The sequence below is a fragment of the Plectropomus leopardus genome, chromosome 11 (assembly GCF_008729295.1).
Source record: "Plectropomus leopardus isolate mb chromosome 11, YSFRI_Pleo_2.0, whole genome shotgun sequence".
In the NCBI taxonomy this organism is placed as follows: domain Eukaryota; kingdom Metazoa; phylum Chordata; class Actinopteri; order Perciformes; family Serranidae; genus Plectropomus; species Plectropomus leopardus.
In genome coordinates this window covers 27,947,226-27,962,956 of record NC_056473.1, presented here as the reverse complement: position 1 = coordinate 27,962,956, position 15,731 = coordinate 27,947,226, and the positions used below count along the sequence as shown (strand labels likewise).

Genomic DNA, 15,731 nt, shown 5'->3' with positions numbered 1-15,731 from the left:
AGTTAAAATACTGGAGTGCTTGCTTCTAAAAATATTTAAGTATTCAAAGTACTTAAAAATGATATTGCCACAATATATTTATAGAACCCAATAGTCAGACCTCTGTAAATTAGTTGTCTCACAAGCATTGGGAGCAAAGTATAAAAGTTGTATCTAAAAATCAATCTCTGCCTCCAATGATATAACAATTTCAGCAGCCTGAGAGATGTCAGAAGAAAGCACAATATACAAAGGTCTTACAACATTAGATGATAATGTCCGTCCTCTCTAAAATCCAGTTTGATCATCTGAAATTATATCTGAAAAACAAGGATCCAAATGACATGCCAGGACCTTGGCCAGTAGCTTTACGTCTGAATTTAACAAGCTTACTGGCCTCCAGCTGAGCAAAGCCTGTATTGATGCCCACAAAAACACAGATTTACCAAAGGACCACTGCTGTCTTTTTTTAAATTATGATTTATTTATTTTTTCTCGCCCAGAGATACGGGAACACCACTTCAACAAACAAATCACATGCGCAACTTCATGATCACAGTTTCTGGACTTTTGCATTTTAGACAAGAAAAAGAAAAAAATCCTCCACAGACTTTAAAGCAAATGTGACGAGTAAAAAGAGCCTTTATAGAGTTAAAGTACAATAAATATTTGTCTTTCAAATGTATTGAAGTCAAAGAAATACGTTTTAAAAACTAAAGCACACACACTCAAAACCTCTGCTTAGCACAGTACTTAAATAAATGTGTTTTCTTACTGCCCACCACTGAGACACACAAGGAGATAAACTACAAACTTAATCAGGACACAGACAGACCACGATGAACAAATAAAACAAGGAAAGCACAAACAGAAATCCTAAACGTCCCAAAGACAGCAAAATCATACAACAAAAAAGTTTTCACTGCACAATCAACTTCACATTTGAACAGTAAAATGAGAAGAAAAATTATTCTCTGACTGAACAAATTTCTGGTTCTCACCTCACTCAGCACTTTAAGTGTGAAAATTTAGAAGATTTGTTCAAGAATCAGTGGCAAAAATCACAAATCACAAGAAATTTGTTGAGAAGAGGTCAGATTTAAGGGTCAAAACGGTGTGTAGCTATTTTGACCCTCACCATGCCATGACTTCAGCTTATCTTAAATTAAGTTTCAGGATCAAATTGTCTTGTTTTGGGGATTCTTATAATATATATATATATATATATATATATATATATATATATATATATATATATATATATATGTGTGAACTGTTATGAGATTAAGCCCCTGTGGCTCTAAGACTTCACTTTCCTCAGCTCTTCACTGGCCTGCAGTGACTCTCCTGTAGAGGGCAGTGGAAAACAGAAGAAAAACTGACTGTTTTGTTGCTTCCTTGTAAGCAGACATTAGAAATGTGTTAACTGAACTGCTTCTGGCAAACAGTGGTGGAAAGTCACTCAGTACATTTACTCAGGCACTGTACTTAAATACAGCATTGCAGTGCTTGTACTTTACTTGAGTATTTCTGTTACATTGTAACTGATACTTCTTCCTCTGCATTTATCTGACAGATACAGTTACACATTACATTTCAGATTAAGATTTTTCTGAAATAACATAGAAAGTCTCATAAGTACTATGCATTGTTAACAGTGTTAAATCTGAACTGAAAACAGAAGGGGAAAGGAGAAGATAACAACAGCCAAAAATTTGAAGGTGTCAAGAGTAGAAGTGAAAAATAAAATGATTTATTTTCAACTCAGCAAACATAACAAGGTTCTCAAGATGTGGGGGAGGACGGGACAAAGCTTTTGTGCCAAACAAATAGAAATCAATATAACAAAACTAGGCCTGACTAATCCCTATCTTTGAAAACAAGAACACAAACCAAAGACCCACAGAACAAAACAAATCCAGAAGTACACCAAATAATAAACATAGAATTTATGGTCAAAAAAATTAACCACCTAAGTGAAAAAAGAGTGATTTTCTCCATAAATTTCTCCTGTGGTCGAGGTCCAAACAAGTAAAAGTAAAAGCGACCAATATTTTACTAAAAACTGAAGATTAAAGACCAAAAGTCCAAAAAATGACTACAAATTTGTGTAGCAGTACTTTGCATTTCCCCCGACACCCATATTTATCTCACAAACCCTCTAATTTTTCTTGTCACTCTAAATGCTCAACAGTGAAATGCCACATTGCTCATCTGTATTAACCCGTTCATAACCCAATTACGCTCCAAACACACAAAAAAGTATTATAATGATGGATTTCTTCTCTAAATGCACTAATAAATCATTAGCATTTTTTTGTGGGATACTTTTTTATGTGATTTTTTTCTGTCCATTCCAATGGTGGAAGAATTAGAAATCGCCTAAAAGTAAAAATGACCTTTTTTGGGCAAAATATCTCTTGAAAATAGTATGTGGAAAACCTCCAGAGATTAATATTCTGTGAACATAATCAACAAGATGCAATAAAAGCTGACTGTATCATTAGAAAATCAAATCTGGACAGTATTGCCTGATATTAACTTTATTTTTCTTAATTATTTTCTGTTGACATTCAGATTCACTGTCTGTTCTAATAAACGGATATTTCAATAAAAATCCTGAATAAAAACATGTATAAATAATATAAGATCTCATGTTTACTTTAAATGTTGTTTAAACACAAATTATGTATTTTATCTGTATGAATTACAGACTAAAACGTGCCGTACACTTCCTCCTTTCCTCATGGTCGGCAGTCCACTTTAGATGACATGGAGCACTGTGATTGGCTTACAGACATCCCATCAAATACATCTGTGAGTTTAGGTGGAGGTGATTTACAATTATTATAGATTTAGACAGTCTAGGAAAGTTATGTCCATTGGAATCGGATGGAAAATCTGAACAGTTTAAACCACCAACGGTGAAATTTTAGACAGCTGGTGGGATGTAATCGTTATAGCTCAGTTTGTGGGGATTTTGCACAGATTAAAGTCCTCGAACCGAGTACGGTGGACATTATAAGCTCCATCAGTCAACCTCTAGTTTATATGTAGTAAAGAACAGCAACACACTTGAAACTTATAATTCATTATGTCACATCTATAATGATTTATGACTGTTGATATAATGTATCAGTAAGCATTTTGTGTGTTTATGAATGTAGTAATAAAGCATTATGAATGCATTATAATTCACTTTGAATGCTCTCATTATAGATGTGGTCTTCACAGAAAGTGTTACTGAGATTCCTTACTGTGGAGTAAAGTCCATGTATGAGTGTTATTTGTGTAATGACCTGAGCCTGCCATCAGAGGGCGGTCATTACCCGACTACAAGAACACACTCAACATGTAGTTGTTGGATCTGTAGGCAGCATGATGGAGCCAGAAATGAGAGACAGGAAGACAGGAAAGGCCTGAGAACATTTTGTACCTGCAATATCTCCCAATTTTGATAAAATGAGTCACCTGACAGTGAAGGACAGAAAACTACTGACAAACGTCACCCTGTTTCTTTTTATTTATTTTTGTCTTTCAGTCTTTTTGAGCCGATCGAGCCTACACACTGGAGTGCATTGTCCTAAGGCAGTGAGCACTCCAGTAGATGCTTTAATTGGAGTGCCATCACTTTGGGAACAGATTAGGCAAGAGTGTTAAAGACGTCTTTCAACATTTGCCAGCACACGCTATGAATAGAGCATGTGTGTGTGAAAGTGCCGGTGAGGGGCTGTTAATGTCGCCGCAGAGATAAATCTATCTACGCTTGCATCCAATGTTTAGATTTCAGCTGAGATTTATAGACACGGACATACTGAACCACTTTTTTTTCCCCCTCAGATTGGACACAGAAGGACGAGCAGACGACGCCAGCTGTTTGCTTGTTGTTATTTATTATGATGTCATCACAGCCTCTTTATTGCACGTATCATAAACACGGGAACTATTGCTTTGACTGACCAGTTCAGCTTGACCTCGGCTTCATTTAGCCGCAGAGATCTTGTCTTGTTTCAAAGTCTCGCTGAGGCCAAGGACACATTCTGTTGTATAGCAGGGGGCGACAGCACAGAGACCTCTGGAGAGCACACGGCAGTTGGCAGAGACTGAACAGAGGAACAATGTCTGTGGTGGATGACTAGCTGGTTTGAAAGGGATATTCATGAGTAAAGCCAATTAAAGAAGCTTCCACAGAGAGTCAGCGGGTACATGAGATGAAAAACTGAGTACAGTAGAGTGAGAAAGGTGATATATATTTCAAACTGATGCATTATCGTCACATGTGAGTCCCAATTTTTCTCACACACTCTCCTTTATCTACCATCCACTCATCCTTTCTCCAACCTCCCCGAGGCCGCCTCGCTGGCATGCGTTGCAGCGGGCACCCAGATCTGAGTGCTTCCCTTTAAGTGTGGGCTACCAATCTGTTAGCTTTAGGTGGTCTTGGCTGAGAGTGGCTCAGCAGCAAGTTTCACACACAGAGCAGGGACGAGGCGAACACAAGGTGGCGGGGGAAAGGTCGGAAGGGTGAGGTGGGTTTAGAGAGAGAGGGTCAGAGGAAGAGTGTGGGACCGTTGTCCGAGAGTAGTCCCCTGGACTAAATGAGAGGCGAATCAGGGTTAAGTGCTCTATTTGTGTGGCCATTAAAAGCTGGGAGTAGAGTACTGGGCCTCGCTGAGCCAAATCTCATCAGTCACTGCCAATTTGAATCACAACCAGCAACCCGTTTTTCCTCTTTCTGTTCCTCTTCTTTCGCCCTCTCCTCCCACCCTCCTCTCCGTGCAGACAAATAGACATTCCAGCAGCGGATGTGGTGGTGGTTGTCCATAGCAACCTGCCATGCGGGGTGTATCTTGTGGGAGCAGGACCACTGAGTGAATGGCTAAGCCTTCTGCTAACAAAGACTGTGAATCTCTGAGATGCTTTGAGCTTCCATAGAAGCGCTGTGACTTCTGGGCTGTGGGAGTGCTTTACATAATCCAGCAGCAGCTCCCCTCTGCTCTGCCACATCGCTCTCTCCTCCTGCTCTCTGCACCTAAACACACACACCCCAATGTAGGTCGGCTCGTCTTGGCGCACCTCTATCAAATTCTCCCAATCTATCATTCAGCGTGATAATCACAGGGTGCTGTTTGACACCAGTGGTGCAAAGGTGCAGACCAGGCGGTCAAGAGATGAGTGTTCAACAGTTCTGCCCACACATACTGTATGCATTTAAAAGAGAAAGCACATTTAAAATGCTTGTCTGGGGAAGCAAATAAGTGATTCCGATCACATATTTTGTTAGAAAGATCAAATATAACAGTCACACTTTGTTTTAGACAGCATATATTAAGATCAGTTTATTAATAATTTACTACTATTCCTAAATGCAATACATTCTTGCATGAGAGGCCACTCTTTAAAATAAAATATGATGCTAAATTAGTCCACTAATTTAGGCTACTTAGATTTTCTTATAAAAAAAAAAGACTCCACCGTCACCGAGCAGAGAGTCTGTCATACTTCCAGCCACAAACAGAGAGTTTGATGGGATGTTTTTGATAAATGTTATGTATGTTCTGCATATGAGATCTACTCTAACATCCTTTTGTTAGATGGCGGGATCTGCCAGCAGCTGACATTGTGTGCTCTGCTTCCTCTCGTGAGCCTCTCTGGGACTGCCGAAGCCAGCTGCTCCACTGTGCCTCTCAACATCAACACATTTAACACAGACATGTAAACCGCACACTTCAATAAGTCGACAATTCGATGACTTCACCTTAATGGTATATGAGCGTTTTTTTCTCTCCCCCTTTCTTCTTTTTATCGGAGCCACTAAGCTGCAAAAAATGCAAAGTGAAATCACCGTCATAGGTGTCTATCAGAAATATCCATTTCATGTTTTTTTAATCACAGACTGGAGAAAGAAAGGGGGTAGAGAAAGTCATTTCAACCCAAAGACTCCTCAGTTAGGTAAACAATCAATGACAGAAGGCTTGACAAGGAATAAAACTAACTGGCATCGTGTTGCCCTGAAACATGTTTTCTATATCACTTTTACATTTACCAAATATGGATTTGCAGCTGGCAATTTAAATCTGACCTCTTCTCAATCTATCAAACACACATTAAGGCACATAGCCATATTCAAAACATCACCACATACTGTAGGTATGGGGCACACAGACATGAGCTACCACTCCCCTGTAGATGGAAAAATTCAACATGTGTTCAGCAAAGCAGAGTTTCTCTCCATTAGCGTTTGAGTCTATTGAGCACATATTCATAATTACCGGGTAAGACACCAATTTGTGTTTGTTTACATATCTATCGCAGCACTCTCTGTGTTGTCGGTTTTGAGGCAAAAGAAATGCTTTTGATGCACTGTATCTTTTCAGCCTTGCTATTAGTTGTTATTAGCAATCCATTACAGCAATCCTCTAAAGAAAGAGGCAGTTTGAGTGTGGGAGTGAGGCCTTGGTGAACACATGTCTGCAACTGTGGCCGTTCAGATAAAGGGATTCCATGATTAGAAATAGAAAAATGAGCATTTGTATCAAAAGCAAAACATATTTTTTTCTTGCAAGAAAAACAGCCACAATGGTTTCTTTATACCGATCGAGGATGCAAAGCAAATCCATCAAGATGTGAGGAGATGAATTCTCAAACTGAAAATTGTGTTTATGGCACAGTGTTACAGTGAGTTGGTGGATTTTTGTACATGTCCGTTCCAGCTGTCCTTCACCCTCCAGTTTTATGCTTTTGTCCACATTCATTCTAGGGTTACGAGACTGTCAACATTGTGCTGTTTGAACCATCAGTAGTATAATATACAAATGTACAGATACACAATAGAAATGCATACATCATCGGTTATTACAATGAGACCTACAAAAAAGCATGAGAATAAAAAGTCCGTGGGATATTGCAGGTGAGGCAAGCAGAGCCACAAATGTGCATCCAGACTGAGGGACACACACCCTCCTACCATGATTAAGCGCATGTCTATTTACACCGCATCATAACAAAGCTATCAAAAACAAAGGCTCCAAAAATTCCTCCTAAAAACTTTTTTTGTTCTTTTGTTTCTCTACTTACAACAATGTCGATTCCATGTATGTACATCCCTAGAAAATAATTTAATTATAGTTACACACTTTCTACATTTTTAAAACAATACAGTTCTAGTCCACAAGGAAGGTCGTGTTTGTGCACGTGTGTATGTGTGTATGCGCGTATGCGCACATGTATGTGTGTATGTGTGTGTTTTTTGAGTGTATACAGTGTGTGTGTGAGGCGGGGAATGACGGTGGACGGGGGATAATGTTCATGGATTGGCTAACAGTCGCAGGGGCAGGTTTAGAAGGTGGACTGGATGTGGTCACAGAGAGGAAGTGGTGGAGTCGACAATTTCTCTCCCGTTGCACACGGTTGGGACGTGGTGGGCGCTGACAGAAGCTAGAAAGAGAGAGAGAGGACGAGAAGAAGAAAATAGAAGATAATTGCACAGAAAGGCAGAAATCAAGCATTCTTAGACATTAGATTTGTGCATATAATCGTTCTTAAAAGCCTTCCTCGGTCGATGATTTTTGCTGCCAAGTGGATGAAAAATGTATAATATGATAAAGTATCACTGCCAATTTACAGGGAAATTTGGAAAACCTTCAGATTCCTTCTTAGAGGCATATTTCTTTCTCTGCATCTCTTTGTACTGCTCAACATTAAACTCATTCGAGATGAGCCAGTCCTACATAAAATCGATCTCCAGCAATCAACATGCAATGCATGCCAGTTAGATTTGTGTCTGACCTCATCCCAATTTGCTCTGACGTCATGCATAAGTGGACCATGATAATATCTATCGATAAGGCGACACAGATTTTAGGCGCTGCAGTTGTTCTCCTCAGACTGTAAGACCAGGGCATGATGGAAAACGCCGGGCTCTCAGCTGATCAAACCGCTGATTGGTTTAGATGTTGACTCAATAATATGACAAGTCAAATAATATATTTTTGTTAAATTTCATAGATTTTATTTCATCTTTTGTTTCAGTTTTTTTCTGTTAACAGAGTAGATGTTGTGACTGATGGTGAAGTTTAGTTGTCAGAGAATACATACATTCATCATGAACTATACAGTCCATTGTATATTAACACTAGACTGTTTTAATTTTTTTTTTATTAAATAGGACTACTTAACAACACAGAGACTTGTGGTAAGTAGACTGAGTGGGATGTGAGAAACATTAATACGACATCTGAACAGATTTGAAGCCTTAGTTATAGGCTCTCTGACTGATCTGCGCTGAAAGCTGTTGTGTGTTTAACACTCATGTTTTTTATATATTTAAGTGTTTAAGGAGGACAGGTACGCTCAGCAGATTTATATACAGCAGCAAACTGATAGGACGCTTGCCTGTATAATGTTTTTTAATAGGCTGCTATGTCTTAACTACAATAACTGAAGACTGAACAAACTGATATCTGATAAGATTTTAATGAATGGGAATTAAATGAAACAGGATGTGGGTGCTTCTGTGACCTCCTGCACAGATTAAAGGTCACTAGAAAAGTCAGAAAACTGTCTGACTTGCTACAGCCTTCCAGGTGAAGCACAGTTTAGCTAAAACAAGCCTATTTTTTATGTGGAGCAGGTGGACCCAAATACAGGAGACGACAGGTAACAGGAGCTCAAAAAGATCACATAAGTCACAGTAGCTTAACAACGCACAAACAAATTAAGGATCCAACAAAGACTGAACTGAAAACCAGGACTTAAATACAAACTAGTCTGATGAGGGGATGAAGTGCAGCTGGAGAAAAAGGGCGGAGAAGCTCAGGTGAGGGGAATAAGGTGATGAGGCCGAAGAACAGGCAGGGAGAAACTGAGGAGCAGAGAAGGACTAACGAGGCTGATGTAAGACAGGTGTGACAGAAAACACAACACCTAACACATAAGGAGAGAACCTACAAAATAAACCAGGACACAGACTGACCATGATTAATACATGAAACAAGGAAAAACACAAACAGAAAACCTTAAAACGAAGTCCAACAACAGAATATGAACAAAAACCCAGAATCATGACAAACACTACAGCTCTGCTTATCTCAAAATTAAAACTTGCAGATGTACTTTGACATAAAACACCTTTGGTGTTATAACTAAGCTGTTCTATCAAAACATAAAACAGAAGAATACAGAAAACAGACATCTACATTCTTAAAAATAAAGCCTATAATTACAGCCATATTTGGTTCCTCAGCTTGTCCCCATAGGTCAGGGGTTTCCAAACATTTTTTTTTTTGTTTAATGAAGGCCAGATTAGATCATGTGAAAAACACCCGGGGGGCAGCTGCTTTTCTTATCACATGGGTTTATTTTCCCATACAGTTGAGATAAAAGCTGTTTAATCCTTCAGTGAAAAGGTTTTTCAAACATTTTTTTTTTCTTGACCTGATGTGCCAATCCTGACAACATCAGTGTCATATTCTACAGGTTAATAGAAAGGACGGAGAAGGCAACTAAAGAGACGATCTGATCAATATATTTTCTATGCATTTTTTTGCTTAAACAAATATCTAAATAACAGAACAAACTACTACTGTTTGCTTCAGTTGTGCATTATGCATTATTGCATATTACATTGTACATATTTTTTGGTGATTTATTTGACAGATGACGGTTCATCATTCAAATTATGCCCACTTTCCTCTACCCACCCAAGCCCACCCCCAATAACCTCCCTCTACCCTGTAAAAAAAATTAAAATAAATAGATAAATAAATAATATTTTTTTTGTGTACGAGACAAGATAGACAAATTAAATTTAAAAAAAACTAATAAAGAAAAGGAAGAGAAAAAAACAAAACAAAACACAATTTTCAAAGATGTACATGATTTGATTGACATTTTGATCATAAAGAGGTGTTCGGTATTATGTTAAAACTGCACTGGAGATCTAAACAGTTACATACATGGCCACATAATTACACACATTATCCAGCAACAGTACCTAAAGCCCAAAAACCTACAAAAATCGTCTTTGTATCAAAACACTGTAGGTAGTATGTGAAGATGAATTATATTAAACCTTCCTCCGTCTAACCTGTGCCTGGATATCCTCCTTCACCTAATTCTTTGGCTACCAATGAACCGTTATAGGGTTCTTCAGAGGCAAATGGTTCTTGGTATATCATCAGAAAGAACCCTTATTTCTTAGAGTGTAGATGGTTTATAATTCAAGATTTTGTATCCCCAGTAGAAAAGTGGAGCACTTGGCTGTCCTGAGCTGAATATTAAATGCTGAAGACATCCATTTGACAGAGACATTGTAATAAAAGAGCTGAAAAGAGTGCAGCTCTAAACCCCTGTCTCTTTAAAAATGAGGTAACTGCATGTAACCTACCATGAGATGCGTACGTGGTGGCAGCCCCGCTGACACTGAAGCGATTGAGGTTGAGCCTGTGACTGGTCACATTTTTCTGGGGCTGGAACATGATGATGTGGACCTTGGGAGCAAACATACAGCCCAGGACCACGAAGCCACTCAGGCTGACTGAGATACACATGGTGGTGGTCTGAACCTGCGGAGAAAAGAGGAAAAGACATTAATTAGTTGGCAGACTTTGATGGATATATCTTATGCTAATGTAATTGCTGTTAAACTTAATTTGATGATAATAATCTGTAATAAGGAACATTTTTCAAAGGCACCTTTTGAATGAATATTACAAAGTCTTTTAACGGAAAATAAAACAATAATGAATCAGATAGATAAATTTAAAATGCCTCAAGTCATTAACCAATCTCTATATGCACACAGAGCCAATGAGGCCTGTAAATTGTGAGTGTAAGTATTTATTGGCAGTGTGTTACCTTGCAACAGTTCAGAGGATAACAATTACAGGATGGATCAATGAAAGACAATCAACACACAGCACAGAGGCCAAACTTAACACTATCTCAGCTCTAACTTCATTCTCTACGATTTATTGTAAAAAATCAATGCTAAATACAACTGTAGGTAGGTTCTGGTGTATGGTGCATGTCCTTTTTAGGCTACCGTATCATTGCTGTGTCTAACTTTGTGTGGCAGAAAAGTGTTGCAGGGTTAAATAACAGCAACTCACAGTAGAATCTCAATAGTGTGCAGAGAAGCACATTAGTTATCAAACATCTCCGCTGTGTGTGTTCATACTCGTGTGTGTGTATGAGTGGGTGGTTGTGCATGTTGGTGATGTTGTGCCTCTACCTGACTAATCTTAAAGTCAGATTACAAGGCCAAAGAAATGCTTATTTCCAGAGAGAGAGGGAGAGAGGGGGTAGTGAGAAAGTGAGCTGTTTTTTTATAGGGATCAAATGAGCAGCCCTGGCATCAGCACTCCTCTCTTATGCCCTTTGATACAGTGCACAGTGTGCCTGTGTGTTTATCGAAGCGTGCGCTTAAGGTGTGTGTGCGTGTGTGCTTAAGATTTGTATGGATCAAGTGAACACACACTCCCCTTTGCTGTTAAATCTGGACATGTGTCAGCAGTTTGACAGAGCCTGTCTGTTTGTCATGCCAATACTGCAGAGCTGGGACACTTGCCAGCAGGATTCACTCTTTTGTGACCTGTGTGCTTGTATTAACCTCATTGAGGGGACAGCAAAACTGCTCAAAAAGTTCCATCATAGGGACCCCAATTTTTGTTTAAAGACTGAAAAAAAGCAAGTAAAAATAAAAACAGGTCCCCAGAAGGTAAATAAGGACTAATCTGACATTTTGGTACATGTACTTTCTTGCTACAAGTTAATGAGAAGATTAATATCAGTCGCATGTATGTACAGTGAATGCGAAGCTACAGCCAACAGACTACCTGAGCACAAACTTGCGAGGCACAAGATGGGTACATAAAACCCCTATCAAACGGCTAATTGTCATTTGTACACTCGCTGCTGGTAGTCGCTTTATATTTACAGATGTAAGCCGTTTGTACAGACGTAAGTGGTAACAAACATAGATGTATTAAGAAGATCTGGATACAGCATGCAGGCGGGGCCTAGTTCATTCCTATGAGAGCTGCTCAGTAAAGCATGAAGCAAAAAACACAATATTTCCGCGGGATGACAGCACCCAGATCCTCTTTATTACCTGGCCCATACGGCATACACACTAGAGACTCACGAGTGTGCCAGAGCGGGTAACTTCCTTTGGCATATCAACTGACTTCCTGTTTAGCGCTTAGCTAGCTGGAATTGCGGTTAAAAAAAAGCTCTTTGAGACTTTCCAAATGTTATCAAACTGAATGGATTAAATCTTGATCGTGAAATGAGTCATTGCACGGGAGGATGTCACAAGTCAGTGTTTCGCCGACGTTTGTCTGGTTTGCTGAAGACAGGCTGCTAGCCCAGCATCGGCTGCTCTGTGCTCACCTTTTTCTCTGATAAAGATCCAGATGTTTGGGAGTTTTTTTTTACCAGGAGTCGAATTGTCAAAAGAAGTCTCGTTCTTTTCAAAACAAATAGATCGGATGCTTTTTAGGTTGTCATGGAGGGGTTTGAAGATGGCTGGTATGTATTTCTCTCTCTCTGTGTGTGTGTGTGTGTGTGTGTGTGTGTGTGTGTGTGTGTGTGTTTAAGAATATACCCTGTAGTCACTGGATGTAACATAGAAGATGGGAAGAAAGGCCAGCCAAATGATACAGGTGGTGTACATGGTGAATCCAATAAACTTGGCCTCGTTGAAGTTCTCTGGGCACTTCCTGGTCTTGAAGGCATACCTGCAGGGAAATAATTATATACCTGATTAATCAGACACCATCTGGAAAAATGATATACTCACTTAACTGAAATGATTGCTGGTATGTAAACAAAAAAACTGAAAGAAAAACTGATTTGTGACTTTTAAATTTATCAAGGCTATCAAATGATTAATTTCTCAAATCGTGATTAATCGCATAATTTCTATAGTTAATCGCAATTAATCACATTTTTTAATCACGTTTTCAATTCCATTATCTTACATGACAAAACAGTTTTGAAGTTCATATCAACAAGGGAAAGCATTTCATACCAGATTGTCTTGATTAGGAATAAAATGACTGCAAAAAATTGCATGGGACTAGCATCAAGTGGGCATGTCTGTAAAGGCGAGACTCATGGGTACCCACAGAACCCATTTTCATGTAGATATCATAAGGTCAGAGGTTTAAAGGATCCCTGTGTAATGACCATGCTGTTTTTCTACTGCCAAACTTTAGCCTAACTTTGTGGCGTTATTCCGCACCCTTAATGAGAAGCTAGCATGGTCGGTACTGGATTCCTTACATCTTCTTGTTAATATGATACCAGTATCATCGCTGTAGGTTTAAAACTCAGCCCGGCACAGCCTCTTAATGACATGATTACCACGATTTAAAAAAAATTAAAACAATTATTAACCTTCATCACATCGCAATTATTGTGTTAACACTGACAGCCCGAAAATGTATCTAAGAGCCTAGCGCAGTTGTTGTAGGAATTTGTAGTTTTATTTGTACAAAGTTAACATGGCACTAAAACAGTGAACCAAGTGTCCCAGGGTGGAGAACTTTAAGAACTTTTTATGAATGAACCATGACAGCAAATCAAACCAGCTGTGACTCACTTACACAGTACACAGGATGACCAGGAGCACGTCATATCCCAGTGACAGCAGCATGCTGGAGTCGCGTACATTACACTTGAGGATGACAGTCTGTCGTCGCTCCGGCAACGTGAAACGCCGTGTCCCAGGAACTTCCAGAAGCAGCCATACTGACACCATCACTAACTGGACGGAGATTAAACTCAGACAGATGAACACCTGCAGGAGAAGGGAGGAGAGGAAGGTAAGGTCATTAAGGTCCACTGTCTGTTTGTCCATCCGTCTGACTGATGCAGATGGATGGACGTGATGCTGCAATCACTCACCTGAGAGGAAGGACTAATGAAGCGTGGCCTCACTGCACCCGCTCCGTCTTTCACGCCGTTGAAAATCCTGGCAATTCTGTTGGTTTTGGTGAGGAGGGCGGAGTAACAGACAGCGAACGACGTGCCCAGTCCGAGGCGCCGAAGGGCACAGATGGCAGGAGAGGGTTTGGCCAAGAAGAGGAAAGTCATGGCGTAGGACATGAAGACCCCCGAGAGGAGGATATAACATAGCTCTCTGCCTGAAGCTTTCACCAGCGGTGTGTGGTTGTGTCTGACGAACACCCAGAACACCAAACCGGTGCACATGAACCTGTGGAGCGAGTCAACAACAAGCATGGCTGAGATCAAATTTGCTACCGGGTACTGTTGTTTTTAACAAACTAAAGAAATGATAATTTTGTTCATTTTTATTGAATATCTGAAGACAAACTGTTATTTGTATGTATTTTGTTGCAATTGTATGCTCTTGTAATTAATACGAAAGTATCTTTTATATTTTTCATTATCTGGTCACGTCATCAAGAATATCGTTTTTGCATAAATACCGTGAAATATTGTGATATTATTATAGGGGCATATCGTGTACCTCGACCGTAGTGTTGTTTGTTTAAGCTTAACAATAGCATTTTACCTCTAGCGGTTACATTTAGGCTTCAAAAATCCTGAAAGTGGTGTGAATCTGTGAAGATTATGTCGCTGAACAAAACATATGAGTATACGTTTGTTTGCCACAGAGCTTATTTTCTGCAATGATCCAAAATCCAATGGAAAAATCCTATAGGCTTTTTGACGAGGGAACCTGGGCAAAGTTAGCTTCTAGGTTGGCTAATACAAGAACGTGGTCCCCGGGAATGACATCTGCAACATTGATTCAAGTGCACACACTCACATTCCCCTCTCAGGACCAGTCAGAAACTGTCATCATGTTGACAGGCCTTTATCACTCACCCCACACAGGCGATGGTGATTGGACCAATGGCCCAGGCGTCTTCCCACATGATATAGTCCTCAGGAAGGTCGTAACAGGCCGTTAGGTCATCAGTGGGCCACTGGCCAGGAGCGCAGGGTGAGCAGGTGAACTCATCAGCCAGGTATTCGTGAGGCTCACAGGCTGTACAGATCCAGCAGCAGTACTCACCTGGGAAACAGGAATATGAACAGCAGAATGTGACAGTCTGAGATTTTTCAAAAGGCACAGCTGCTTGGTATAGCATGTCACTGTGACAAAGAAGAACATTGTTGAAATTCTGTCTCCTACCTGCCTGCATTTTCTTCATCTCATTGCGTTCACAGGGGTCGCTGCACTGCGAGGTGGGCACCACTTCTCGTGGCCAGCGGATCAGGTCGCTGCTCAGACTCAGACTCTCTGCCCATTCACCTACTGGCACATAGCTGTAACGATCGGCAGAGCGCTGGTAGCTGAAGATGTTATAACGGCCCATGCCGTCCCCCTGGGAATCAAACTTCACCGCTGTCTCAGTGCCTGGAGGAGAGAAAGGGGCTGCAGGGTGTGAGAGGAGACAAAGATTGGGGAAGAAATTGATAAGACGAGTAGAAAAAGGAGATTAAAGCTAAACAATTGCAAACAATCATCCCATTGATGTCTTTAGTGATGCCTCTTAAAAGCCATAGTGAGGACAGAGACAATAAGCCATGGTCAGTTAAGCCTCAGGAGTCCAGAACAGAAAGTGAAGGGCATTACAACAGTGTTTTCATTACTGAGGCCCAGCCAGTTACCAAAGTATTTGCTAAGAGGCTATAAATGCCGGGTATACTTGGCGATGTCTCTGTGTATCAATGGCCTCTCATCCTTCCCTGAGGTCACATAGGGACAAAACACT

The 15,731-nt window shown here is 40.1% G+C and overlaps 1 protein-coding gene across 1 annotated transcript in view; it reads right to left on the bottom strand.

Annotated features, from left to right (window-relative positions):
* Positions 1-7,216: 7,216 nt before the first annotated feature.
* Positions 7,217-15,731, bottom strand: part of grm3 (glutamate receptor, metabotropic 3) — a 43,789-nt gene continuing 35,274 nt past the window's right edge. Inside the window, exons 8-14 of the mRNA XM_042496303.1 lie at positions 15,149-15,391; positions 14,839-15,028; positions 13,891-14,200; positions 13,590-13,783; positions 12,587-12,719; positions 10,367-10,544; positions 7,217-7,416 (exon numbers count right to left, since the gene is read on the bottom strand). Coding sequence (XP_042352237.1) covers positions 7,340-7,416; positions 10,367-10,544; positions 12,587-12,719; positions 13,590-13,783; positions 13,891-14,200; positions 14,839-15,028; positions 15,149-15,391 — 1,325 coding nt within the window. The 3' untranslated portion in view covers positions 7,217-7,339. The remainder of the gene's footprint in view (positions 7,417-10,366; positions 10,545-12,586; positions 12,720-13,589; positions 13,784-13,890; positions 14,201-14,838; positions 15,029-15,148; positions 15,392-15,731) is intronic.